At 37.4% G+C, this 26,826-nt stretch overlaps 1 protein-coding gene across 1 annotated transcript in view; it reads right to left on the reverse strand.

Moving 5' to 3' along the window:
• DNAH7 (dynein axonemal heavy chain 7) overlaps positions 1-26,826 on the reverse strand; it is a 255,094-nt gene that overhangs the window by 131,141 nt on the left and 97,127 nt on the right. The window contains exons 23-29 of the mRNA XM_055572973.1: positions 25,486-25,698; positions 22,093-22,202; positions 17,046-17,214; positions 14,148-14,250; positions 13,900-14,027; positions 3,716-3,928; positions 473-571 (exon numbers count right to left, since the gene is read on the reverse strand). Coding sequence (XP_055428948.1) covers positions 473-571; positions 3,716-3,928; positions 13,900-14,027; positions 14,148-14,250; positions 17,046-17,214; positions 22,093-22,202; positions 25,486-25,698 — 1,035 coding nt within the window. The remainder of the gene's footprint in view (positions 1-472; positions 572-3,715; positions 3,929-13,899; positions 14,028-14,147; positions 14,251-17,045; positions 17,215-22,092; positions 22,203-25,485; positions 25,699-26,826) is intronic.

Consider the following 26,826-nt stretch of genomic DNA (forward strand, 5'->3'; position numbering starts at 1 on the left):
ATAACAATATTCTTAAACCTAGTTCTTAAATTATCCTGAAAAGAAAACAATTTCATAAAAGACACTACACTTTTTTGAAGAAATTAAGCTTATTTTTTACTTCTTTGATCATTAATTTTGACAAACATTTGCAAAGTATCCCTCTGTGTAAGGGATTCAGTGGTGTGTTTAACCAATTACTTTCCTCCATGGAGTCTATTTCCTAGTGAGATTTATAAGCAAACTTTCTGTGACTTTTGGATGCTTATTATATTCTGCAGTAGAAAAAAAGTACTACTTAAAAAAATCCCAAGTTGTTAAAAGTTACTTGTAACAACAAAGCTAGCTAAAAACATTTCAAATAAAACATGGAATGACCTATGTTTCTCTGTTTTCTACACTGGAAGTTTCTCAACGGGACTTGAAAACTTGGACACTTGATAAATACATTATTAGAAGAGTTTTGATACATTAGAGTAAGAAATGTTCTTACCTCAAAGAGTGGTAAATCGTGAGATAAAAATTTCGGCAAATTTACATCAATAATAGATCTAAGCAGCAGAATTTCTTCATTTTCATTTGGATATTTCAGCTGAAAGAAAATACAGCCATGATGACATCTGCATCTGTTAACCACACTCCATGCATGTTCATACACACAAGCACCCAGGCCCCACAGGGCATTCAAACCCATGCAAAGATGTTATTTATTTTCATTTCACTGGGCTGTTATTAATTTTAGAAACTGATGATTATACTTGTTGAATTTTATACTAGTTTATAATGAAATTTGAAGTTTAACTAACTGCCTTTTCACAGATGCTCTGGGTAAAAAGCTATTGGTCATGATTTTCAAAGAGTTTAGGAGTTGCCATTGCTTCTATCCTGAGTAAGACCTTGCTTGTCCTATGCATTCAAAACCAGCAGTCAGTTGATAAAGTGTAAATAATCATTAAAAATGGGGAGTCATTAAAAGATTTAAAGTTAAAACATATAAATATTCACTCATTTGCCCATATTTTGGTGCCAAGGCTTTTTCTCTGAGGGTGGAGTACTGCACAATTTTTCTTGTACAAAACAAAACCAAAAACAATCAATAATGAGTCATCACTCTAGTTTTTTTGTTTTGTTGTTTCTGTTTTTTAAAGATAATCATTCTCTTCAAAGATACTTAGGAGACAATCTAAATGTAGCATCCTCATGAATAGTTCTTTTTCAGTCTTACTTTTCTTATCCACACCTAATTCCAAGTAAACTTTTTAGCATTTCATCTTTACTCAGTCTTTCTTAAACAAGGAACTCAGTTTTCATAAAAACAAACCTCTTCTTTTCATGCTTATATACCATCAGTTTCATTGACAATTAATTAAAGGACACAACAACAATAACATAACCAACTAGCTTCAGAAAGTTTTGGGAACAAGCCACCTGACCATAAGTGGGAAGGCAGGGTGGCATGCCACCTTTTGATTGCACACTTGGTACTAGCCCGCTTGAGTGTGTTCCCCTGGCAGAGTGGAGAGGGCTGGTTAATGCACTGTCACTTGAGTGGAGGGTGCTTTGGAAAATATATATTAAATTCCAAAACACCTGTGGTAAACCCAGGGTTTACTAAAAACCTGGCTGAACTCAATTTGTTGCTCACGCCCATAAAATGGTTCATGTAATTCACAAAAAAATCTGAACTCAGAAATGTTTCTCTCAACTTCTATACTTCATTCAAAATTTCACACCAAAGCTATTCCCGCCATCATCAGCTTAGGTTTCCAGAGCCCTCATCCTGTTCTCTGGAATCTTTCTAGTAAATTCCATGCTTCTACTTAACTGGCTTTAACTTTACAAAGTCAGTGATGCCTGGCAGGTAAGTCCTGTTGTCTCTGAATTACCAGAGCTCCCAAACCTGAAGCTGGCTCTGCTAATATGGACTTTGTGCATCAACCTAACCACACATCAATTATGAAGTGTCAGAAGTCTGTTTTGTCGAAAGGCTATCATCTTAAAACAAACATTTAAATTGTTTCCTGATAAAATAGAAACAAACTTCAAACTATTCAAGCCAACACATTCAACAATTCTAAATTAGCTTTTGACAAAGAATGATAGGATTCATTTGCAGAATTCATTTGCTGCATAACTTTAATAGTTCAATTCCACAGTCAAGATGTCAGTGATGACATACAGTAGGACAAAGCATTATCCTTCCCATTATCTGACCACAATGCAATCATGACACTTCAGGTTAATACAAATTGTTGCTTCTAGTTGCATTTGTTTATTACTAAAAATAATGACTTGAAGTCATGTTAGACAAATGTGAAATAGAATATCACTACTATATATCAGAATTATTGGTAACATCATGTAGAAGGCAAAAATGCATGCCATTATTTTTAATCACACAGGATATATTTTAAAATCTCCCAGTCATGAACATGAAAATTTTTATAAGCTACAAGGTCAAAGTTTGCCTTTTGCTGTTAATTAATCCCATGTACAGAGGAGCCTGGCAGGCTACAGTCCATAGGGTCTCAAAGAGTTGGACACGACCGAAGCCACTTAGCACACATGGCCTATCTTGCTTACTTTCATAAAGAAAAAAGAACAGTTATATTTTATGTTTCTACAAAATACTTCCAATGAAAAGTTACCCAAATCTTAAAATATTTGGCCTTTTTATCAATATAATTATGATTCATACCATCTTAAAATGCACACATTATACTGCAAATCCATTATAGGTGGTATGAGTGTGTGCATGCTCAGTCATGTCTGACCCTTTGCAACCCCCTGGACTCCAGCCCACCAGGCTCCTTCCTCCGTCCATGGAATTTTCCAGGAAAAAATACTAAAGTAGAATGCCATTTCCTACTCCAGGGGATCTTCCTGACCCAGAGATAGAGCTTGCATCTCTTGTGTCTCCTGCCTTGGCAGGTGGATTTTTTACCATTGCACCTTGCAAATCCATTACTGCTAGTCCATAGTTATTAAATAACTATTAATAAATAAATGTCTAGGAATTTTGTATGTTTGTATTAATTATACATACATTGTTTCTTTTAAAGTTACATATGTTCACATAGACTAAATGCTTTCAAAGTATTTCTCAGCAGCAACGAATTTTATTCCTCAGTAGTACTCAGTTTCATATAATTAAAACTGTGGGATGGAACTCAAATCACTAATCACATGGCTGCTGCTGCTGCTGCTGCTAAGTTGCTTCAGTTGTGTCTGACTCTGTGCGACCCCATAAATGGCAGCCCACCAGGCTCCCCCGTCCCTCGGATTCTACAGGCAAGAACACTGGAGTGGGTTGCCATTTCCTTCTCCAATGCATGAAAGTGAAAAGTGAAAGGGAAGTCAGTCATGGCCGACTCTTCTCGACCCTGTGGACAGCAGCCCACCAGGCTCCTCCCTCCATGGGATTTTCCAGGCAAGAGTGCTGGAGTGGGTTGCCATTGCCTTCTCCAAATCACATGGCTAAGGTTTTACAAATCATAAAATGTCCTTTTTCATGTATGCACATGATCAATTATTTTAGTACAGTAGGGAACTTTTTTTCCAGTTGATGGAACCAATCAGTTATTGGAGCTCTGTAAAGACCCATGGTCCTGAGATTTACAAACAGGAAATGAATGAGTAAGAAGTGGCAAAAACCAATACAATATTGTAAAGTTAAAAAATAAGATAAAATAAATAAAATAAATAAATAAAAAAAGAAGTTACTTGAGTGTTGTACCTTTAGATTGCCGGCAGCGGTAAGCACTGACTTCACAGCCCTCATTCCATAGTCATAGTGATGCTGTGAGGACAACTGCTCTGAGCACAGGCGATACGTGGCCACGATCTTCACTGACAGTGGCCGAGCGGTGACGAAGCCGCAGGAGTACAGGACGATTTCAGCAATCATAGCGTAGTCAGGCACCATCATTGCTACTGTCCGAAAGAGCGCCTATGGGAGTGGAGAAAAGGTGCTTTACCAACAGGCCATCAGGAAGCTAGCTCGGCTCGTTATCGCATGCTACAGTGTTATAGCGTTTTTGTAATACTGGTGTTATAATATCCATATCCTATAGATAAAGCATTTTAAAATGTGACTTCTTATTATTGTTATATGATGAAGAAACCATTAACTTTTTATCCAAATATTTTTTCTGAAATTATGCTTTGAGGACACTTCAAATTTCTGTCATACCTGGGGCTTTGGTGAATTATCAACTTACTTAAGTATTAAGTATCCATTATGTTCTATTCCTTTGTAGAAAGTGACATGTTACAGGGAAAAAGCATCAGACTCTGCTAAGATGTTGGGTTTCTCATTGGAGCTGTTAGAAAGTGGCTGGTATTGGGAGACTGTGCTCTAAGTAAAGATCTCTAGATATCTAATTGGTTAAGGTAACTCCTAATAACAAGGGTATGTTACATAAGTGATGAATTTTGAGATATTTTTTAACCTTTTTGCGTCTTCAGTCACCATGTCAGTTCAAGCATAATAAAGGGAAAAAAGCTGAAAAAAAGTATGGGACGATTATTATTAGAGATAAATCCATTTTCCTAATTCTAAGATAATTTTTCCTCATGTTATTTTAAATGTCGTGGGACAAATGTTGCGTGATGGAAGGCAAATAGAAAACTGAATATATTTGGAAAGAATAAGAAAATTTAACTTTAAAAGGTGAGTTTCTATCAGGACTTATTTCAATAGCTCAAGCATGAAAACATGGCTTTCCTATACTAAAGCAGGAGAACAACAGTGTTACATAAAATGACAATCAGATTCAAATAATGAGTAATAATTGTATGGAATTACAGTCACATTCAGACAGGTTATAAATACCTTTTGGGAACTAGCTAAGTTACCGAAAACACAAGGCAGGTAGAGAATAAGGACATTTTGCCTTAGAGATCTGTTATGACACTTAATTGAGAAGAAAAGACTTGCATCAAGCAAGATCCTTCCAATGCATTACATTAATTACTAGCTAGAGGTCTTAGCATTGCTATTTTATCAATAAGTTTAGAATTCAAGAAAGGAAAGAATAAAATATTAAAAGTATAGAGCATGAACAAATAATTCGTAACAGAGATGCTTAAGCATGTGCTTAAAACTACTACATACCTGGGGGGCGGGGAATGCAAGAGAATTACTATAAAGTTGGTACCTCTTTTAAAGAGTAGGTTCTCAACAACTTTTTTTAATCAATAAAATAGAGAATGAATGAATGAACTAGTGATTTAGCTGGTCAATGCCTAAGTTAGGGTGATACAAACTTTCTTTTGTTGTTGTTCAGTCACTAAGTCATGTCCAATTTTTTGTGATTGCATGGACTGTAGCATGCCAGCCTTCCCTGTCCTCCACTATCTCCAGGACTTTGACCAAATTCATGTCCACTGAGTCAGTGATGCTATCTGACCATCTCATCCACTGCCTCCCCCTTCTCCTTTTGCCTTCAGTCTTTCTCAGCATCAGGGTTGGAGCTTCAGCAAGAGTCCTTCCAATGAATATTCAGGGTTGATTTCCTTTGGTATTAACTGGTTTGATCTCCTTGCTGTCCAAGGGACTCTCAAGAGTTTTCTCCAGCACCGTATTTAAAAAGGATTAATTCTTGGGCACCCTGCCTTCTTAATGGTTCAACTCTCACATCCGTACATAACTACTGGAAAAACCATACCTTTGACTATAGGGGGCCTTTGTCAGCAAGGTGATGTCTCTGCCTTTTAATTAGCTCTCTAGGTTTGTCATGCTGTCTAGGTTGGTCATAACTTTTCTTCCAAGGAGCAAGTTTCTTTTAATTTCATGGCTGCCGTCACCACCTGCAGTGATTTTGGAGCCCAAAAAAATAAAGTCTGTCACTGTTTCCACTGTTTCCCCATCTATTTGCCATGAAGTGATGGGACCAGATGCCATGATCTTAGTTTTCTGAATGTTGAGTTTTAAGGCAACTTTTTCACTCTCCTATATAGCATATTAAAAAGCAGAGACATTACTTTACCAACAAAGGTCCATCTAGTCAAAGCTATGGTTTTTCTAGTAGTCATGTATGGATGTGAGAGTTGGACTATATAGAAAGCTGAGTGCCAAAGAATTGATGTTTTTGAACTGTGGTGTTAGAGAAAACTCTTGAGAGTCCCTTGGACTGCAAGGAGATGCAACCAGTCCATCCTAAAGGAAATCAGTCCTGAATACTCATTGGAAGGACTGATGCTGAAGCTGAAACTCCAATACTCTGGCCACCTGATGCGAAGAACTGACTCATTAGAAAAGACCCTGATGCTGGGAAAGACTGAAGGCAGGAGAAGGGAATGACAGAGGATGAGATGATTGGATGGCATCACCGACTCAATGGACATGAGTTTGTGTAAACTCCAGGAGTTGGTAATGGACAGGGAGGCCTGTTGTGCTGGAGTCTATGGGGTCACAAAGAGTTGGACACAACTGAGCGACTGAACTGAACTGAACTGAGGTTTATCATAACTTTCCTTCCAAGAAGTAGGCATCTTTTAATTTCATGGCACAGTCATTTTCCACAGCCATTCTGGAGTCCAAGAAAAGAAAACTTGTCATTTCTTCCACCTTTTCCTTCTATTTGCCATGAAGTGATGGGACAGGATGCCATGATCTTTATTTTTTGAATGTTGAGTTTTAAGTCAGTTTTTTCACTCTCCTCTTTCACCCTTATCAAGAGACTGTTTAGTTCCTCTTCACTTTCTGCCATTAGAGTGACATCAGCTACATATCTGAGGTTGTTGGTATTTCTCCTGGCAATCTTGATTCCAGCTTGTACTTCATCCAGCACAGATTTCACATGATGTGCTCTACATATAAGTTAAAAAAGCAGGGCGACAATATACCACCTTCTCATACTCCTTTCCCAATTTTGAACCAGTCCATTGTTCCGTGTCTGGTTCTAACTGTTGCTTCTTGACCTGCATACAGGTTTCTCAAGAGACATGTAAGGAGGTCTGGTATTCCCATTTCTTGAAGAATTTTCCACAGTTTGTTGTGATCTATACAGTCAAAGGCTTTAGCATAGCCAATGAAGCAGAAGTAGATGTTTTTCTGGAACTCTCTTGCTTTCTCCATGACCCAACAAATGTTGGCTATTTAATCTCTGGTTCCTCCGCCTTTTGTAAACCCAGCTTGTACATCTGGATGTTCTCGGCTCACGTTTTGCTGAAGCCTAGCTTGAAGGATTTTGAGCATTCCCTTGCTAGCACGTGAAATGAACACAACTGTATGGTAGTTTGAACATTCTTCGGCATTGTCCTTCTTTGGTCCCAGAATGATACTCACCTTCCCCAGTCCTGTGGCCAGTGCTGAGTTTTCCAAATTTGCTGACATACTGAATGCAGCATTTTAACAGTATCATCTTTTAGGATTTGAAATAGCTTAGCTGGAATTCCATCACCTCCACTAGCTTTGTTCATAATAACGCTTCCTAAAGTCTACTTGACCTCACACTCCAGGATGTCCAGCTCTAAGTAAGGGACCAAACCATAGTGGTTATCTGGGTCATTAAGATATTTTTTGTACAGTTCTTCTGTGTATTCTTGCCACCTCTTCTTAATCTCATCTGCTTCTGTTAGGTCCTTGCCATTTCTGTCCTTTATCATGAGCATCCTTGCATGAAATGAAAGGGTAATTTAGTGCTTTAAAATTAATTTGGATTCTGGCTTACCCCATGGCATACTGTCTTGTGTGTAAAAAAAAAAAGGACAGGAAAGTATAGATCCAGGTAAACTGCCAGAGCTTGAATAAATTCCAGTACATGTAATCAGTGTTAGCATTACCCTCCATGTTTACCTCAGCAGAAATAAATGATTGAGGATAATTATTCTACTGCCTCTGCCCTATAGCGTGGAAGAAGAAGGGCAATACATAAGGAATTATAAATACTTCCTAGAGGAGGTTTTCAAAGAACTATATGTTTAGAAGAACAATAACAAAATCTCAAGCAGTAACTTGTTACCATTTTTTCCTTTAGATATTAGAAATAGATTTCATAATGTTGTGACCTGTTCAGAAATGAGCTAGGTTTTACTTGAGTGAAATGGAGGATTCAGGATCTATTTCACTTTTTTTCTCTGTACTAATGGAGTGTTTCACACTGCTTACTCTGAGGAAAGCTATGTATCAGAATGTGTTAGCATCTGCAAATCCTCCTGACTGTAGGACAAAACCCTCAATGAACCCCTGACTTCTTGTTCACCTGGAACACCAGACTCCCTCAAATCTCCCCAGACACTCACACGTCCTTCAGCTCCCTACTTCTGTCTTCTGTCATGCAAAGCAGCCTTGTGTCACAGAGGCCAGGCTCTGTCACTGGAACTGAGCCCAGTTTCACTTGCATTTTCTTCTTCTTGTGCCTTTAGAGTTGGATGCCACAATGTATCATGGTATTGACTTTGTGACATCCGAAGATATAGAATATGCCTATTTTCCATACTACCCAAAGCAATCTATGAATTTAATGTGATACCCATCACATTACTCATAACATTTTCCACAGAACTAAATCCTAAAATTTGTATCACAAAGAATGTGACATGACTTAGTGACTGAACATAGAAGACACAGAATTGCCAAAGCAATCCTGAGGAAAAAGAACAAAGCTGGAGGCATACCCACCCAGACTTCAGACAATACTACAAGGCTCCATTAATCAAAATAGCACAAAAACAGACATATCAATGGAACAGAATAGACAGCCCAGAAGTAAACCCACACACCTACAGTCAATCTTTGACAAAGAAAGCAAGAATATACAATGGTGAAAAGATACTCTCTTTAGCAAGTAGTGTTGGAAAAGTTAGACAGCCACTTGTAAATCAAAGAAGTCATAACATTCCCTCCCATTTTACACACACCAAAAGAAAAAAAAAGTCAAAATGGCTTAAAGACTTAAATATAAGACAGGATATCATAGAACTCCTAGAAGAAAACACAGGCAAAACATTCTCTGACATAAATTGTACCAATATTTTCTTAAGTCAGTCTCCCAAGGCAATGGAAATAGAAGCAAAAATGAACAAATGGGAAGAATCAAACTTAAAAACTTAAAAACGTTTCCACAGTAAAGGAAACAATAAACAAAATGAAAAGACAACCAACAGACTGGGAGAAAATATTTGCAAACAATGCAACCAACAGGGGCTTAATTTCCAAAATATACAAACATCTCATATAACTCAACAGCAAAAAAGCAAAAACCCAATCAAAAAATGAGCAGAAGACCTAAATAAATATTTCTCCAAAGAACACATACATATAGCCAATAGGCATCTGAAAAGATGCTCAACTTCTCTAATTAGTAGAGAAATACAAATCAAAACTACAGTGAGGTATCCCCTCACAGTGGTCAGAATGATCATCATATAAAGGTCTACAAATAATAAAAGCTGGAGAGGGTGTGGAGAAAAGGGAACCCTCCTTCATGGTTGGTGGGAATGTGAATTTGTGCAGCCACCATGGAAAACTGTACAGAGGTACTCCATAAACTAAAAAGAGTTGCCATATGCTCCAGCAATCCAACTCCTGGGCATACAGCTAGGGGAAAAAATGAAAACTCTAATTTGAGAAGATAAATGCACCCCAATGTTCACAGCAGCACTATTTACAACAGCCAAGACATGGAAACAACCCAAGTGACCATAAGCTGATGACTGAAATAAGAATATGTTATATATATATGTGTGTGTGTGTGTGTTTAAGAATATGTGAGACATATATACATCATATATATATAGAGAGAAAGAGCTATCACAACGGTGATAGGTGAAACATTGCAGTAAGACATGTAAGAGAATACTGAAGAGGGGTGGGAGCAAGGCATGGCCATAGCACTGGCCAGGAACAGCAGCAGTTACAAGACTGGTTTTGGTAACTGGCTGAAAATGCTGGGTGAAGAAGAGGGAAGCTTCAAGGATGATCCTGAAGACATTAAAACACTTTCTGGGTCTCAGCAGGCTTTAAATAGATAGTTTTCAGACATTTAATCATGTCTGATTGTCTGCAGGCCCATGAGCTGTAGCCTGCCAGGCTCCTCAATCCATGGAATTTTCCAGGCAAGAATACTGGAGTGGGATGCCATTTCCTACTCCAGGAAATCTTCCCAACTCAGGGATTGAACCTGTGTCTCTTGCCTCTTCTGCATTGGCAGATGGATTCTTTATCACTAGTCCCATCTGGGAAGCCCGTACATTTATATCTACATATCTTTCATTTCAGGCTAAGACATTTTTCCAAATTGTTAGGCACTTCCATATATACTTGAAAAGAGATGTTTTATAGCAGCTCTAACCAAGAAGACTGCACAAAAGGAACAATGCAAACAACAAAAACCTATTAGAATTTGAGAACAGCTTTTGACCTAAAATAGAAAGAAACTATTCCAAGCACCACTGTTTCAAAATGCACAATAAATAAAACATGGAGGAGTCCACACAGGACATTAACAGACTCGACCCATGATGGCCCCAGATATTTTGCCTTTACGAATACTTATGTATTCAGATTAATCCTACTGAATAAAAGAAAAACATGAGTGAATAAAAAAATTAGACCAAAAGAGCTTTCCAAATGTATCAGTTCAGTTCAGTCACTCAGTCGTGTCCGACTCTTTGCGACCCCATGAACCGCAGCACGCCAGACCTCCCTGTCCATCAACAACTCTCGGAGTCTATCCAAACTCATGTCCATTGAGTCGGTGATGCCATCCAACCATCTCATCCTCTGTCATCCCTGATCCTCCTGCCCTCAATCTTTCCCAACATCAGGGTCTTTTCCAATGAGTCAGTTCTTTGCATCAGGTGGCCAAAGTATTGGAGTTTCAGCTTCAACATCAGTCCTTCCAATGAACACCCAGGACTGATCTCCTTTAGGATGGACTGGTTGGATCTTCTTGCAGTCCAAGGGAATCTCAAGAGCCTTCTCCAACACCACAGTTCAAAAGCATCAATTCTTCGGCACTCAGCTTTCTTTATAGTCCAACTCTCACATCCATACATGACCACTGGAAAAACCATAGCCTTGACTAGACAGACCTTTGTTAACAAAGTAATGTCTCTGCTTTTTAACATGCTGTCTAGGTTGGTCATAACTTTCCTTCCAAGGAGTAAGCGTCTTTTAATTTCATGGCTGCAATCACCATCTACTGTGATTTTGGAGCCCAGAAAAATAAAGTCAGCCACTGTTTCCACTGTTTCCCCATCTATTTGACATGAAGTGATGCGACCAGATGCCATGATCTTAGCTTTCTGAATGTTGAGCTTTAAGCCAACTTTTTCACTCTCCTCTTTCACTTTCATCAAGAGGCTGTTTAATTTTTTCGCTTTCTACCATAAGGGTGGTGTCATCTGCGTATCTGAGGTTATTGATATTTTTTCCCAACAGTCTTGATTCCAGCTTGTGCTTCCTCCAGCCCAGCATTTCTCATGATGTACTCTGCATATAAGTTAAGTAAGCAGGGTGACAATATACAGCCTTGACATACTCCTTTTCCTATTTGGAACCAGTCTGTTGTTCCATGTCCAGTTCGAACTGTTGCTTCCTGATTTGCATACAGGTTTCTCAAGAGGCAGATCAGGTGGTCTGGTATTCCCATCTCTTTCAGAATTTTCCATAGTTTATTGTGATCCACACAGTCAAAGGCTTTGGCATAGTCAATAAAGCAGAAATAGATGTTTTTCTGGAACTCTCTTGCTTTTTCCATGATCCAGCGGATGTTGGCAATTTGATTGATTGCCAGATTGAACAGATTGCCAACATCTGTTCCTCTGCCTTTTCTAAAACCAGCTTGAACATCTGGAAGTTCAGGGTTCATGTATTGCTGAAGCCTGGCTTGGAGAATTTTAAGCAATACTTGACTAACGTGTGAGATAAGTGCAACTGTGTGGAAGTCTGAGCATTCTTTGGCATTGCCTTTCTTTGGGATTGGAATGAAAACTGACCTTTTCCAGTCCTGTGGCCACTGCTGAGTTTTCAAAATTTGCTGGCGTATTGAGTGCAGCACTTTCACAGCATCATCTTTCAGGATTTGAAATAGCTCAACTGGAATTCCATCACCTCCACTAGCTTTGTTCATAGTGATGCTTCCTAAGGCCCACTTGACTTTACAATCCAGGATGTCTGGCTCTAGGTGAGTGATCACACCATTGTGATTATCTGGGCTGTGAAGATCTTTTTTTATACAGTTCTTCTGTATATTCTTGCCACCTCTTCTTAATATCTTCTGCTTCTGTTAGGTCCATACCATTTCTGTCCTTTATTGAACCCATCTTTGCATGAAATGTTCCCTTGGCAGCTCTAATTTTCTTGAAGAGATCTCTAGTCTTTCCCATTCTATTGTTTTCCTCTATTTCTTTGCATTGATCGCTGAGGAAGGCTTTCTTATCTCTCCTTGCTATTCTTTGGAACTCTGCACTCAAATGGGTATATCTTTCCTTTTCTCCTTTGCTTTTCACTTCTCTTCTTTTCACAGCTATTTGTAAGGCCTCCTCAGACAGCCATTTTGCTTTTTTCCAATATATATTGGAATGTATATTTTTCCAAATGTACATTGGAATAAAAAGTCGCAAAATGCTTCTTAGATGAAGGAGGATTTACCAATTTCCATTTTTAAATCATACCTTCCTTCACAAAGGCAAAGTATTAAAACATCACATCAAGCAAAGAAAAGTCCAAGGAATAGAAATACCACAAAAATTCTTGGCAGCAGTTGGTCCAATCAAAAGTTTTTTTGGTGGAAAAGAAAAATACCTCACCTAATCTAAGAAGCCATCATTCTAAAAATGTGAATAATGGAAGGAATGTAGGATTTAGAGTCAGAAAACTTGGTGTTGGATCTGCAATTACCACTGTATTATTATTCAGCCTTTTTTCTCCATGCACTAGCCATAAACTTGCAGTTCACCAGAAAAGGATATAAAAGGTCTAACAAAGATATGGGGGAAAGATCATATTTCCTTAATAGGCAAAGTTTTTTTTTTTTTTTAAATGAAGATTCTAGTCTAGTCAATTAGCTATTTTGTTCTTACAAGAAAACAAAATGCTAGGTATTAAGGAGAACTGAGAATGGATATGGGATGTAAATTGTTTCAACCTCTGTTAGAGGCAATTCAGCAACACAGCTCTAGGTCCTATTAATCTCCTAATGAAATACCTTAAAATAGAGAAAAGCCTTAAGTAAAAATTTCCCATTGCAGTATTACCTATAAAGAAGGAAAACTAAATGCAATAGAAATTTCAAACTGAAAATACAGTTCAATAAACTTATTTACAGTTTGAATCATGTTCATAAAGATAGAAAAATGCCCATATTATAATATTAACATGAACAGACCTTCCCCCAGTATTCACAATTGTCTGATTTCAACATTTAATATTGAGGAATACCATACAGTAAACAGTACTCTTGCCTGGAAAATCCCATGGACAGAGGAGCCTGGTAGGCTGCAGTCCATGGGGTCGCTAAGAGTCGGACACAACTGAGCGACTTCACTTTCACTTTTGACTTTCATGCATTGGAGAAGGAAATGGCAACCCACTCCAGTGTTCTTGCCTGGAGAATCCCAGGGACAGAGGAGCCTGGTGGGCTGCCGTCTATGGGGTCGCACAGAGTCGGACACGACTGAAGCGACTTAGCAGCAGCAGCAGCAACAGCAAACAGTAGAATGGGTACCTTTTCCAATATTTCCTATGTTTTCCAATTTTTATACTTATCATCAGTTTTAAAATAGAAGTTCTGGAAATTGCTTATTTTTTAAAGGTAATGAAAGCTTTAAAATTTTTCTAAAACAGTTGTCTAAAATATAACATCTAAAAGGAAATGTTTTATGTAAAATTCAAGAAGAGTATGTTCTTTTTATATATTAACTTTGTAAATCACAGCAAGGAAACAGATTATATAATTGCCTTTTCTGTACCTTTAGATTATCAGGCAGTTCTGATCGTCCAGCATATCCAGGGTTCATTGTTATAAAGACAGCACACGTTGGGTCAAGTTTTAATTCAGTTCCTTCAAACACTAGTAAATCAGCGCCTGCATTAATACCTGTGGGTAATCAAGAATGAAATGACTTAGCAATTCCACATATAAATGTGACTCGTGCCATTCATTACGTCCTATATTTCTACTGTTTTCACACAATGCAGAGACAAACTAGTCCATTACCTCTTTGGATAGTAAGAATTTGTTGAGCAACCACAGACAGCACTTCCAAATCAATTCTGTTAAACTCATCAAAGCAAGCCCAGGCACCACAAGATAACAGTCCCTGGGAGAAAAGAGTAATGAAAAATTTCAGTTTTATCTGATTGAATATTACATTGAAAGGTTGTATTTTCACCTCATCTCCTCACAGATTTAATATCCTATCAAGGAAATTGCTTATTCACCTTTATCTTTAAAGACAGCTTACTCTTTTATTACCAATTCATTATTCTGCATGAATAAAGAGTTTGATGAATTGAAAAATTTTCCAATTGATTTTTTTTTTTTACTTTCTCTGTGTATTTTTTGGCATTTAGATGTATATCTATAATTTCAAAGCCTTTCTTATTTTTTAGTTACAAGTTGATTTTATTCGCTTTTTCCTTACAGACTCCATAGAATGGATTGTAATAATTCTTTAAATAAGGTGACCCCTGTTGTCAATGAGACTACCCTGTAACCTGAGTACCTTAATGACCAGCTAACGCTGTCGGAGGCCCCAGCTTGCAATTCTAACTTACAGCTACCTCAAAAGTAACTATGTGCCATTTGGTCATAGGAAAAACTGCAAAGTCAAACTTGAGTAGCTGAGTCCAAATTCAAATTAAAATTTTTAAAAATGCAAAAATGATTATTGAGTGTACATCCTCTAGATTGTATATGTATGTATGTGTATTTCACTAAGTACCTATAATATGCAGGACATGATGCATGGCACTTTGTATATATCTTTTATACAAGGAAACTAAGGCTATGTCACATAAGATGTTAAGTATTTAGTACAATGCCACATATCTAATAGTGGCTAACCTTGGATTTATGTACAGTTCCATCTACTCAAACACACTGGATTAAACATGAACACCATGCATGTCAAAGAAGAGTACATTTTCATCATTTAGTGAAGATTCTAAGACTTAGAAATCTAACACATGATATAATAAAAGGATTAGAAATCACAGAAAACAAAATGCTTATGAATTCACGTGTTCAGAGTTATACAGATTGTGAGGTTCTAGTAAGATATCTGTCTTTTTAATTTTGTACCCCCGTTATTCAGCATGATCCTAATATAAATTGTCCATATAATCAATACTTATCAATAACAAAACAATATTTTAATAGAGTCTATTTAAAAAAATTAAGAATATTATTATATAGATTTGAAAATTTAGTGCATACCAAAATTTTCTTGAAACATTTAGGAATATAATGGCTATTTAAAGTACACAGAGAATCTTTTAGACTTGCTGTTTATTTCTTTAATAATTACAGTGAGGTTGTATATCATTATAGAGGATGATTGAAATAGCTACTGATCATTCAAATGTTTTCTTCATATTTTACTTATTATAATATTTTCCTTTCTTTTACTATTATTCTAATTGTTTCAGTGTCAAAAATATAGAAACTTCTTATGTTCCAAATCTTTTATAAAATGACTAGGCCATATTTCAGTCAGGAATAGTTTACTCATGGGGTACGGTTGTTATGTTTTGTTAGTGTGAGTAGGTTTTTTTATCCTAAAACACATTTATTTGTTCTTTATTTATAATGTTTTTATATTGTGGGATAGCCTATTAATTTTTTTTAATTTGTTTATTTTTAATTGAAAAACAATTGCTTTACAATATGGCATTGGTTTCTGCCAGACATCAACACGAATCAGTCATGGCACACAAATGATTTGAGTATTTTTTCAACATTAACTTTTTCTGGGGCTTCTTTGAAAATTAAGGATTAAAGAATCATTAAATTTTAATTTGCAAAGTATATAAAAATAGAAATTAAAAAAACAAGTAAGTGGAACTCATAATCCCACATGGATAATTTTGTGTTCAACTGTGCCACCTAATATTTTAAGGAACAACAAACTATAGCAACAAAGCATCAAAATGACCAGATGTTCAAAGGTTACTTAATGAACTTAGCCAGGGACTTTATATCTTTCACTCCCCTTTTTGCAATCTTACTAACTCGTAAGAGTGGGAGTCTGACTCAGAATAAGAAAAAACAAAAGGATTTCAAGTTCACCAAAAAGATTAAATAGAATGTGTCTATAAAAGTAAATTATTGAATCATAACATTAATAATGAAGTCTTTAGAGAACTCAGTATACTTTTACATGATGCAATACAGCTCAGTTGGCAGAGTCTGCCTGCAATGTAGGAGACCCAGGTTCAGTTCCGGGATTGGGAAGATCCACTGGAGAAGGGATAGGCTACCCACTCCAGTATTCTTGTGCTTGCCTTGTGGCTCAGTTGGTAAAGAATCTGCCTGCAATGAGGGATACCTGGGTTCAATTCCTGGGTTGGGAAGATCCCCAGAGAAGGGAAAGGCTACCCACTCCAGTATTCTGGCCTGGAGAATTCCATGGACTATACTTATGGGGTCACAAAGAGTCGGACATAACTGAGCAACTTTCACTTAAATTAATGGTTCTCAAACTTCTAGTTGTCCAGTTGAAGGGATACCACTCATTCATTACTATCAGGAATACTGACCCCTTATAAAGCAAGGACTGAAGAGGGAGGTAGAAAGTGTGAAAGTGTTAGTCAGCTCAGTTGTGTCCTGAGCTGCAACCCAAAGGACTGCAGCCCACCAGGCTCCTCAGTCCATGGAATTCTATGGCAAGGATACTGGAGTGGGTTGCCATTCCCTTCTCCGATCTTCCTGACCTAAGTCTCCTATGTTGCACGTGGATTCTTTACTATCTGAGAGCGAAGTAGAACTCCTTCTCAAATAAGCTTTTGATATAACTCTACTTACAGGAAGTCTTTTATATGCATCAAATTATGTTTCATTATAAAAAGTCTTTCTGAGAAGTTATCATATCATAAATGAGGAGTAAACTCAAACCTTAAAGAATTTTCCTAGAGCCAGATAGTCCAATCCATCAGAGCAGTTGAAAACAACACATTGCTTGGCTACAGCTTTGGCTAAATCTTTAGTAGTTTCAGTCTTTCCAGTGCCAGCTGGCCCCTCAGGTGCTCCTCCAAGGTGCAGATGAAGGGCTCCAAATAAGGTTCTGAAATATAAGAAATAAACAATCTTTGTGTAATAATGTGATTTTTATATACATTCAGAAAAAAATTTAAATCAAGAGCCAAATTTTCTACTTCCTCAGCAAAAATTCCTTCCTTCCTACTAACCTATGAAAATCTTTATCTGTTTTATATTTTACTTCTAAATAGCTGTATATGTGACAAAATCAGAACAAACTCACCTTTGAAATTCAATGCTGACTTCTGGAGAATTCAGTTGATCTTGAATCATCCAATTACCCTACTGCAAGCATATGGAAATGCTACATAAAAAATGATAACTTTGGAAATATAGAACCATTTTCGAGAGAATGAAAAGCAAATTATCAAAGAAGAGACAATGCATAGCTGGAAAAGCAATTAGGTGCTAAAGCTGTAGAGGTGCACATTAGTTTGGAATTTGGAAATAAATACAAGTGCATTTATACCCACACAGAAACAAAAGTTCTTAGAACTGAGCAAGCTAAGGAGCTGGATTCACTATTTAAACCCAGAAGATTTGAAAGGTTGCCTTGGATGTAAATGGGAACTGAAATTACTTCAGCAGCCTACTCAGGAGACAAAGAAGAGTCAATGAAGGGACAGGAAGCTTATACTTCATGCAGTGCCCAGTGAGAAATCGACATCATTCATAAAGGGTGCCATCAAATTTCCATTCCCTGGTAGCTCAGCTGGTGAAGAATCTACCTGCAATGCAGAAGACCCCAGTTTGATCCCTGGGTCAGAAAGATCCACTGGAGAAGAGAATGGCTACTGATGGGCACATGAACCCAAACTGAGAAATTAACATTAGAATTTTGTTCTGGACCAGAGAAAACCCTAGAGCCCTCCACAGAGATAAATGTAAAACTGTTCCACATGGACACCTCCACAAATGAGAAATGGAAGACCACCTGGGGAAACAATCCTACTAAAATGAGCTCACAGTTAAAACCAGAAAGAGAGATCAAAATTAAGAATCAGACCTGCAATGACAAAGGCAGTTAGGCAGTTGGACAATGGTCTGAGAGGGCTACTGTATATATGGCACTCTGCCTTCTTTGGTATCCTGGTGGTTTAGGAAGATTTTAAATAAAAAGCAAGAGACATCAGACAATTCTGAGGAAAAAAAGAAGTCAGTCTCATAAAAGAGGAAACTTGAAATCTAGCAATGAAAAATATAATCTCTGAACTTTTGAAAATTCAATGAACAGAATAAATAGCAGAGAAAACATGCAGAAACAGAATTATGCACACTAGAAGATAAGTAGGAGGAAATCACCCAGGGAAAGAGGCCAACAATAAGAAAAGTTAAAGACATAGAAAAAAGAAGGAAAAGAATGGGGAAAAGGCAAAATTCTAAAAACAATGGCTGAAAATTTGCTAGAATTGAAGAAAGATATTAACTAGAAAAAGTCCCAAGTAGGATAAATAAAAACTCCTTCACATCTAATAACATCCAGTGAACATCAACAATAAAGAGAAAACCTTAAAAACTACAATGGAGAAAATTACTTATAGGGGAATAAAACTAATAATTAGAATAACAGACTAGTCAGCAGTAGCAATAAATGCCAGTAGAATAATATCTTTGGAGAGCTAAGGGGAAATTACTGTTCATCTACAGTTTTACACCTAGCTAATCTATTGGAAAAGGCCCTGATGCTGAGAAAAATTTAGGGCAGGAGAAAAAGAGGATGAGATGTTTGGATGGCATCATCGACTAAATGGATATGAGTTTGAGCAAACTCTGGGAGACAGTGAAGGACAGGGAAGGCTGGTGTGCTGCAGTCCATGGGGTAGCAAAGAGTTGGACACAACTGAGAGACTGAACAACAACAATCTAGTGAAGACCAAGAAAAAAAGAAGAGCAAGAGGCATTTTAACTTATATGCAGAGTACATCATGCAAAATGCAGGGCTGGATGCAGCTGGAATCAAGATTGCCAGGAGAAATATCAATAACCTCAGATACACAGATGACACCACCCTTGTGGCAGAAAGCAAAGAGGAACTAAAGAGCCTCTTGATGAAGGTGAAAGAGGAGAGTGAAAAAGTTGCCTTAAAGCTCAACATTCAGAAAACTAAGATCATGGCATCCAGTCCCATCACTTCATGGCAAAGTGATGGGGAAACAACAGAAACAGTGACAGACTATTTTCTTGGGCTCCAAAATCACTCCAGATGGTGACTGCAGCCATGAAATTAAAAGATGCATACTCCTTGGAAGAAAAACTATGACAAACCTAGATAGCATATTAAAAGCTACAATAAACCTATTGAAAAGCAGAGACATTACTTTGCCAACAAAGGTCCATATAGTCAAAGCTATGGGTTGGGAAGATCCCCTGGAGAAGGAAATGGCAACCCACTCCAGTACTCTTGCCTGGAAAATCCCATGGACTGAGAAGCCTGGTAGGCTACAGTCCATGGGGTCGCAAAGAGTCGGACACGACTAAGCAACTTCACTCACTCACTTCACTCACCTACATATTAGTTGTAAAAATGTATATAAATAGAGATCAGCTTGTATTAGAATTTCGACTAAACCCCCAAGCTGAGAGCTTTAAAATATTTAGTCAAGAGGATGCCTGCAGTTTCTGCTGATGGCAGAGTAGGAGAAAACAGGGACAGTAAGAAAGATGCACTCTTACTGATGGCAAAACACATGTATCATCTGACAAGATCTAGATCCCACTGGTAGGGAGCCAGTCTTGAGTTAAGCTGAATGGGCCCAGGTGCAGTAGACCATGTAGAATCAGAGAAGATCCCAGGAAGAGGGTCTGTGTGTAGTCGACCTCAGTAGAGGCTGAAGCAAAAGTCACCAGCAGCCAGCCAGAGAAGGCATTTTCCACAGGTGGGAGGATCAGGTGATTGGGGGCTTCCCAAAATCCACATAAACATCCCTTGGGATATCTGGTACGTCTGATGATGTACATCTGGTACATCTGTGCTATCATGGAGGGCACTAGACAGCAAAAGATAGTTGTTACCCAAGACACCAGTCACCTGTAAACCTACCTCTCCCTTTCCTTCGCCTCCCCTCTATCAACTTCCAACACTGGAGAAGCCAAAAGAAGGACTATTGAGGGGAGGGTGCAATGGATAGGGATAATAATGACAAAAGATTCACCACATTTATCAGTACCTTCCCAAATGCAGGCCACAAGCTTGAGTCAAGCTTGACCTGGGAGGGAGGGACGTTTTAAATTGGATGAAAAATAGTAACTGATTTTATGCCTAAATGGACTTTTAACATCTGAAAAGAATAATTCTATTTATTAATATATTAGAGTCACCAGAAAGAGTAGGGAATATCTGAGAAACAGTAGAGTATCCTAGATTTTATCCATAAATGGGGATAATATTTGATAGAGCAAGTTTAAAAGAATAGTGATAAAAAAGGATAAAACTGCTTTCTGCTTGCATCCTGAAATTAGTTTAGTCAATAAACTAGTTACGTTGGAAGAAAATGAAAAAATGAAGTTTAATTTAGAATTTGACAAATCTGGAATATGGTGAATGGAAACTGGAAGTTAAAAATAAAGGTCTTTTATTATTCAGGACAACAGAAAATAATGTACATGTAAACACCTATGAGATATATAATGGAGATATCTACCAGTATGTGTGTGGTGAAACCTTATAGAAGAGAGGCCTTGGCTGGAGGCACTGGTTTGGGGATCTTCAGGATGTAGGCTGTTAAAGCCTAAAGAGTAGAGACTTTCCTGGTGGTCCAGTGGCTAAGACTCCAAGCTCTCAATGCAGATAGCCCCGGGTTCAATTCCTGGTCAGGGAACTAGATCCCACATGCCACAACTAAGAGTTCTCATATCACAACAAAGATCAAGCCTCCCACGTGCCACAACTAAGACTATGTGCAGCCGAATACATAAATAAATTTTTAAAAAGTCTAAGAGTAGATGAGAACATTCAGGAAACCATGAAGCATGACACAAAGCACTACATGAAAATACAATTCAAGGGATGAAACAGGACACCTCAAATGATCCAAAGGAACAGTCAAAAAGTTTCAAGAAGGAAGGAGAAACTAACAATGTAAAAAAGCAATAGCATTGCCCAACAATACTTAGGGCTGAGAGGCCTAGAGCCAAGAGGAAGAAGTCAGCAGAGAAAGAAACTGAAGGTCCCCAATGTTCATCGCAGCACTGTTTATAATAGCCAAGACATGGAAGCAACCTAGACATCCATCAACAGATGAATGGATAAGAAAACTGTGGTACATATACACAATGGAGTATTACTCAGCCATTAAAAAGAATACATTTGAATCAGTTCTAATGAGGTGGATGAAACTGGAGCCGAACAGAGTGAAGTAAGCCAGAAAGAAAAACACCAATACAGTATACTAATGCATATATATGGAATTTAGAAAGATGGTAACGACAACCCTGTATGCAAGACAGCAAAAGAGACACAGATGTATAGAACAGTCTTTTGGACTCCGTGGGAGAGGTGGGGGGGGATGATTTGGGATAATGGCATTAAAATATGTATAATATCATATAAGAAATGAATCGCCAGTCCAGGTTCGATGCAGGATACAGCAAGCTTGGGGCTGGTGCACTGGGATGAAGAGGGATGGTATGGGGAGGGAGGTGGGAGCAGGGTTCAGGATTGAGAACATGTGTACACCCGTGGCAGATGCATGTTGATGTATGGCAAAGCCAATACAATATCGTAAAGTAAAAATAATAATAATAATAATAAATATAAATTAAAAAAAGAAATTGAAGGTCAAGTTGAGAAAAGAATAGTCCAGGAAAGATAACAGAGGATATATTTTGGTCCTTAAAAAAATTAAGTGATCTAGAGATGAGTGAAAGTTTTTTTCCAATTAGATCTCTAAACTAATGAGTTTACCTGTAACATCTGTCAGTGAGTGGAGTAATGACCAGCCTAGGGGAATTGCCCAGATATTCATATCCATATCGTAAGCCAGCATTGATCATCTTTGTTTCTAAATTATTTTCCTAATACAAATCAGATAAAATGAAGTTAGCTTAAACTGCAAAATTTAAATAATATGAAATCTCAAGCTCTTTAATAAATAATAGCCATGCTATAAACAATATCTTTAAAATTGACTTTTCAGACATCATTTAATTAAGTAGAACAATTCAATATCTAATTTCCTTGGTTAAGATTTGAAGTCACTGGCCTCAATTTTTCCCATAGAACTTTGGAAAATATATTTGTTCTTTCTCATATTTTCTTTAAGTTTTCTAACACTATTTTATTAAGGTATAATTGACATACAATATTATATTAGTTTCAGGTACATAACATAATGATTCCATTCTTACATTTATCACAAAATGATCATCATAATAAATCAACATTCATCATCATACATAGTAACAGAATTTTTTTCCTGTGAGTTTCAAGCATGCAAAACAGTATTATTAACTATTGTTGTCATGCTATATATTACATCCCCATGAATTACTTGTTTTGTACTTGGAAGTTTGAACCTTTTGACTCCCTTCACCCATTTCTCTCACCTCTCAACCCGCACCCCCAGCCTTTGGGAACCCCTAGTATGTTTTATATATCAGCTTGTTTCGTGTTGTTCTTTGTTTTATTTTCTTTTGTTTTTTAGATTCCACATATAAGTGAGATCCCATGGTATGTGTTCTTTATTTTGGATTTAATCTCTTATCAGATATATAATTTGCAAATATTTTCTCCTTTTCAGTAGGTTGCCTTCCCATTCTGTTGATGGTCTTCCTTGATGTACAAAAGGCCTTTAGTGTGATGTAGTCCCACTTGTTTTGTTTTTTTGTTTTTTTGTTTTGCTTTTGTTGGCTTTGATTTGGGTGTCAAATTAAAAAAAAATCCTTATTACCAAAGTCAAGGAGCTTACCTCTCTAAGAGTTTTATGGTTTCAGGTCTTACACTCAATTCTTTAATCCATTTTGAGTTAATTTTGAGGTATGATATAAGATAACAGTCCTACTTCATTCTTATGCATGTGGTTTTCCAGTTTTCCCAACACCATTTATTAAAGAGATTGTCCTTTCCACATTTTATATTCTTGCTTCCTTCGTCATAAATTACCATACATATGTAGATTTATTTCTGGACTCTGTTTTGTTCCAATGATCTATGTATCTGTTTTTATGGCAATACCATACTGGTTTTATTACTTTAGCTTTAGCTTAATTTATTACTTTAGCTTTGTAATATAACTTGAAATCAGGAAGTGTGATGCTTCCAGCTTTGCTCTTTCTCAAGACTGCTTTTCTATTTGGGGTTTTTCCTGTTTCCATAAAAATATTAGGATTGTTCTGTTTTTTGTGTGAAATATGCCATTGGAATTTTGATAGAAATTGTAGTAAATCTGTAGATTGCTTTGGGAAGTATGGACATTTTTTTTTTTTAACTTTACAATATTATATTGGTTTTGCCATATATCGAAATGAATCTGCCACAGGTATACACGTGTTCCCCATCCTGAACCCTCCTCCTTCTTCCCTCCCCATACCATCCCTCTGGGTCATCCCAGTGCACCAGCCCCAAGTATCCAGTATTGTGCATCGAACCTGGACTGGCGACTCGTTTCATATATGATATTATACATATTTCAATGCCATTCTCCCAAATCATCCCACCCTCTCCCTCTCCCACAGAGTCCAAAAGACTGTTCTATATATCAGTGTCTCTTTTGCTGTCTCATATACAGGGTTATTGTTACCATCTTTCTAAATTCCATATATATGTGTTAGTCAGAATGGCTGCGATCCAAAAGTCCACAAGCAATAAACGCTGGAGAGGGTGTGGAGAAAAGGGAACCCTCTTACACTGTTGGTGGGAATGCAAACTAGTACAGCCACTATGGAGAACAGGGTGGAGATTCCTTAAAAAACTGGAAATAGAACTGCCTGGTGATCCAGCAATCCCACTGCTGGGCATACACACTGAGGAAACCAGAACTGAAAGAGACACGTGTACCCCAATGTTCATCACAGCACTGTTTATAATAGCCAGGACATGGAAGCAACCTAGATGTCCATCAGCAGATGAATGGATAAGAAAGCTGTGGTACATATACACAATGGAGTATTACTCAGCCATTAAAAAGAATACATTTGAATCAGTTCTAATGAGGTGGATGAAACTGGAGCCTATTATACAGAGTGAAGTAAGCCAGATGGACATTTTAATAATGTTAATCCTTCCAATCCATGAACACAGATCTTTGCCTTTATTCGTGTCTTAAATTTCTTTCATTAGCGTCTTATAGTTTTCAGTTTATAGGGCCTTCACTTTTTTGGTTAAATTTATTCCTAGGTATTTTATTTTTTGAGCAATTATAAACGGGATTGCTTTCTTAATTATTCGTTTAGATAGTTCATTATTCTTCTATATTTTCAATCATTTGTTCCACGAGTTTTCACTATAGAGTATTATCATCATCACCATTTTATATCTAAGGAAGCTGGTGCATGAAGAGAGCAACTTAACTTGCCAATGTCACACAACTGGTAAGGGGAAGATATAGCATTAGAAACTATGAATGCACAGTCTGAGCTCCTAACCATTATGCACACAGCCTCATATAGTGTTCCAGGGTTCTGGTTCTTTTATCTCTTCTCCTTCCACTGCATACATCCCCAAAACCTTTCACAAAAGTGACTATGATGAGAATTTTCGAGTCTGTATCTCCAATCATCAGCTCTCTCTTCCCACTTTCAACAGGTCCAACCTTGTTCACTCTACTGTCTCTGCTCCTCCTGCTTCCCTGATGGTGACTGCCATCACCAGCCACCCAGATCTGCTGATAAAAGCCTTCCTCCAGATCATATTTCAGGTTCCTTCAACTGATCAATATGAGAAAAGTTTAATGACTAAATCAGACTAAAACATTTTGATTTGTACATTCTTTAGATGTATCAGGAATCAAAAGAAAATTTTAACTGATTAGTTTCAACATTTTGCAGATTCAGCAAGCATAATGACCAATTTCAACTAAGTTTTTATAATTCCTCATAGTTTGTGTGTGTCTATATGTGAATATATATTTCTATGTAACTATGTATTTGGATATAGATATACACATAGTTTTCGTACACATGACATACAGATTTTGGCTGCCTTAATCTTCAATGTGGTGAAGGATTGTTTGGGTATAGTTAGCCATCAGCAAGAAAAATTCTGTATTACCAATACTATCACCTGTGTGAGCTAGCAAGCACAAATTAAACGATTGTGATCTGAAATTGCTGTGTAATAACATTCAGTAATATTACTTACTTGCCAATAGTACCTAAGCTGACTTAACCATTCAAAGTCCGAGTCATCATTAACTTTCTTTTTAACAAGTGTTGTGAGAACATCTCTAGCATGGACATCCAGCACCACAAGGGCTCCCAGAGTAACACGATTTTGCTTCGACAATTTGCCACGAACCAAGGTGACAATATCATCAATTTGCTTGTTACATCTTTCCAAATATTCCTCAAGGGCCTGAAAGAAAACAAGATATAATTACTCAATGTGGTCAGAATCCCTTTGAACAAAAATTTTTTGACCTAGCACATATACAGAGTAGAGTATTATCTACATTTTTATCATAACTTGTGATACTACATAACTTAAAAATAATCAATTTCTTGGAGAACAGTGTGGAGATTCCTTAAAAAACTGGAAATAGTCATGCCTTATGATCCAGCAATCCCACTGCTGGGCATACACACTGAGAAAACCAGAAGGGAAAGAGACACGTGTACCCCAATGTTCATCGCAGCACTGTTTATAATAGCCAGGACATGGAAGCAACCTAGATGTCCATCAGCAGATGAATGGATAAGAAAGCTGTGGTACATATACACAATGGAGTATTATTCAGCCATTAAAAAGAATACATTTGAAGCAGTTCTAATGAGGTGGATGAAACTGGAGCCTATTATACAGAGTGAAGTAAGCCAGAAAGAAAAACACCAATACAGTATACTAACGCATATATATGGAATTTAGAAAGATGGTAACAATAACCCTGTGTGCGAGACAGCAAAAGAGACACTGATGTATAGAACAGTCTTATGGACTCTGTGGGAGAGGGAGAGGGTGGGAAGATTTGGGAGAATGGCATTGAAACATGTAAAATATCATGTATGAAATGAGTTGCCAGTCCAGGTTCGATGCACGATACTGGATGCTTGGGGCTGGTGCACTGGGACGACCCAGAGGGATGGAATGGGGAGGGAGGAGGGAGGAGGGTTCAGGATGGGGAACACATGTAAACCTGTGGCGGATTCATTTTGATATTTGGCAAATCTAATACAGTTATGTAAAGTTTAAAAATAAAATAAAATTAAAAAAAAAAAAATAATCAATTTCTTTTTACTACAAAGGTATTAGGTTTTCAATGGCAACGATCTTTCAATTGAAAAATCTTTCAGTGGGAAAGACTGAAGGCAAAAGGAGAAAGAGGCAGCAGAGGATAAGATGGTTAGATAACATCACTGACTCAATGAACATGAATCTGAGCATACTCCAGGAGATAGTGAAGGATAGAGGAGCCTGGAATGCTATAGTCTATGAGGTCAGAGTTGAAGATGACTTAGCAACTGAACAAGAAAAACAAATCAGGCC

Source organism: Bubalus kerabau, chromosome 3 (assembly GCF_029407905.1).
Source record: "Bubalus kerabau isolate K-KA32 ecotype Philippines breed swamp buffalo chromosome 3, PCC_UOA_SB_1v2, whole genome shotgun sequence".
NCBI lineage: Eukaryota > Metazoa > Chordata > Mammalia > Artiodactyla > Bovidae > Bubalus > Bubalus kerabau.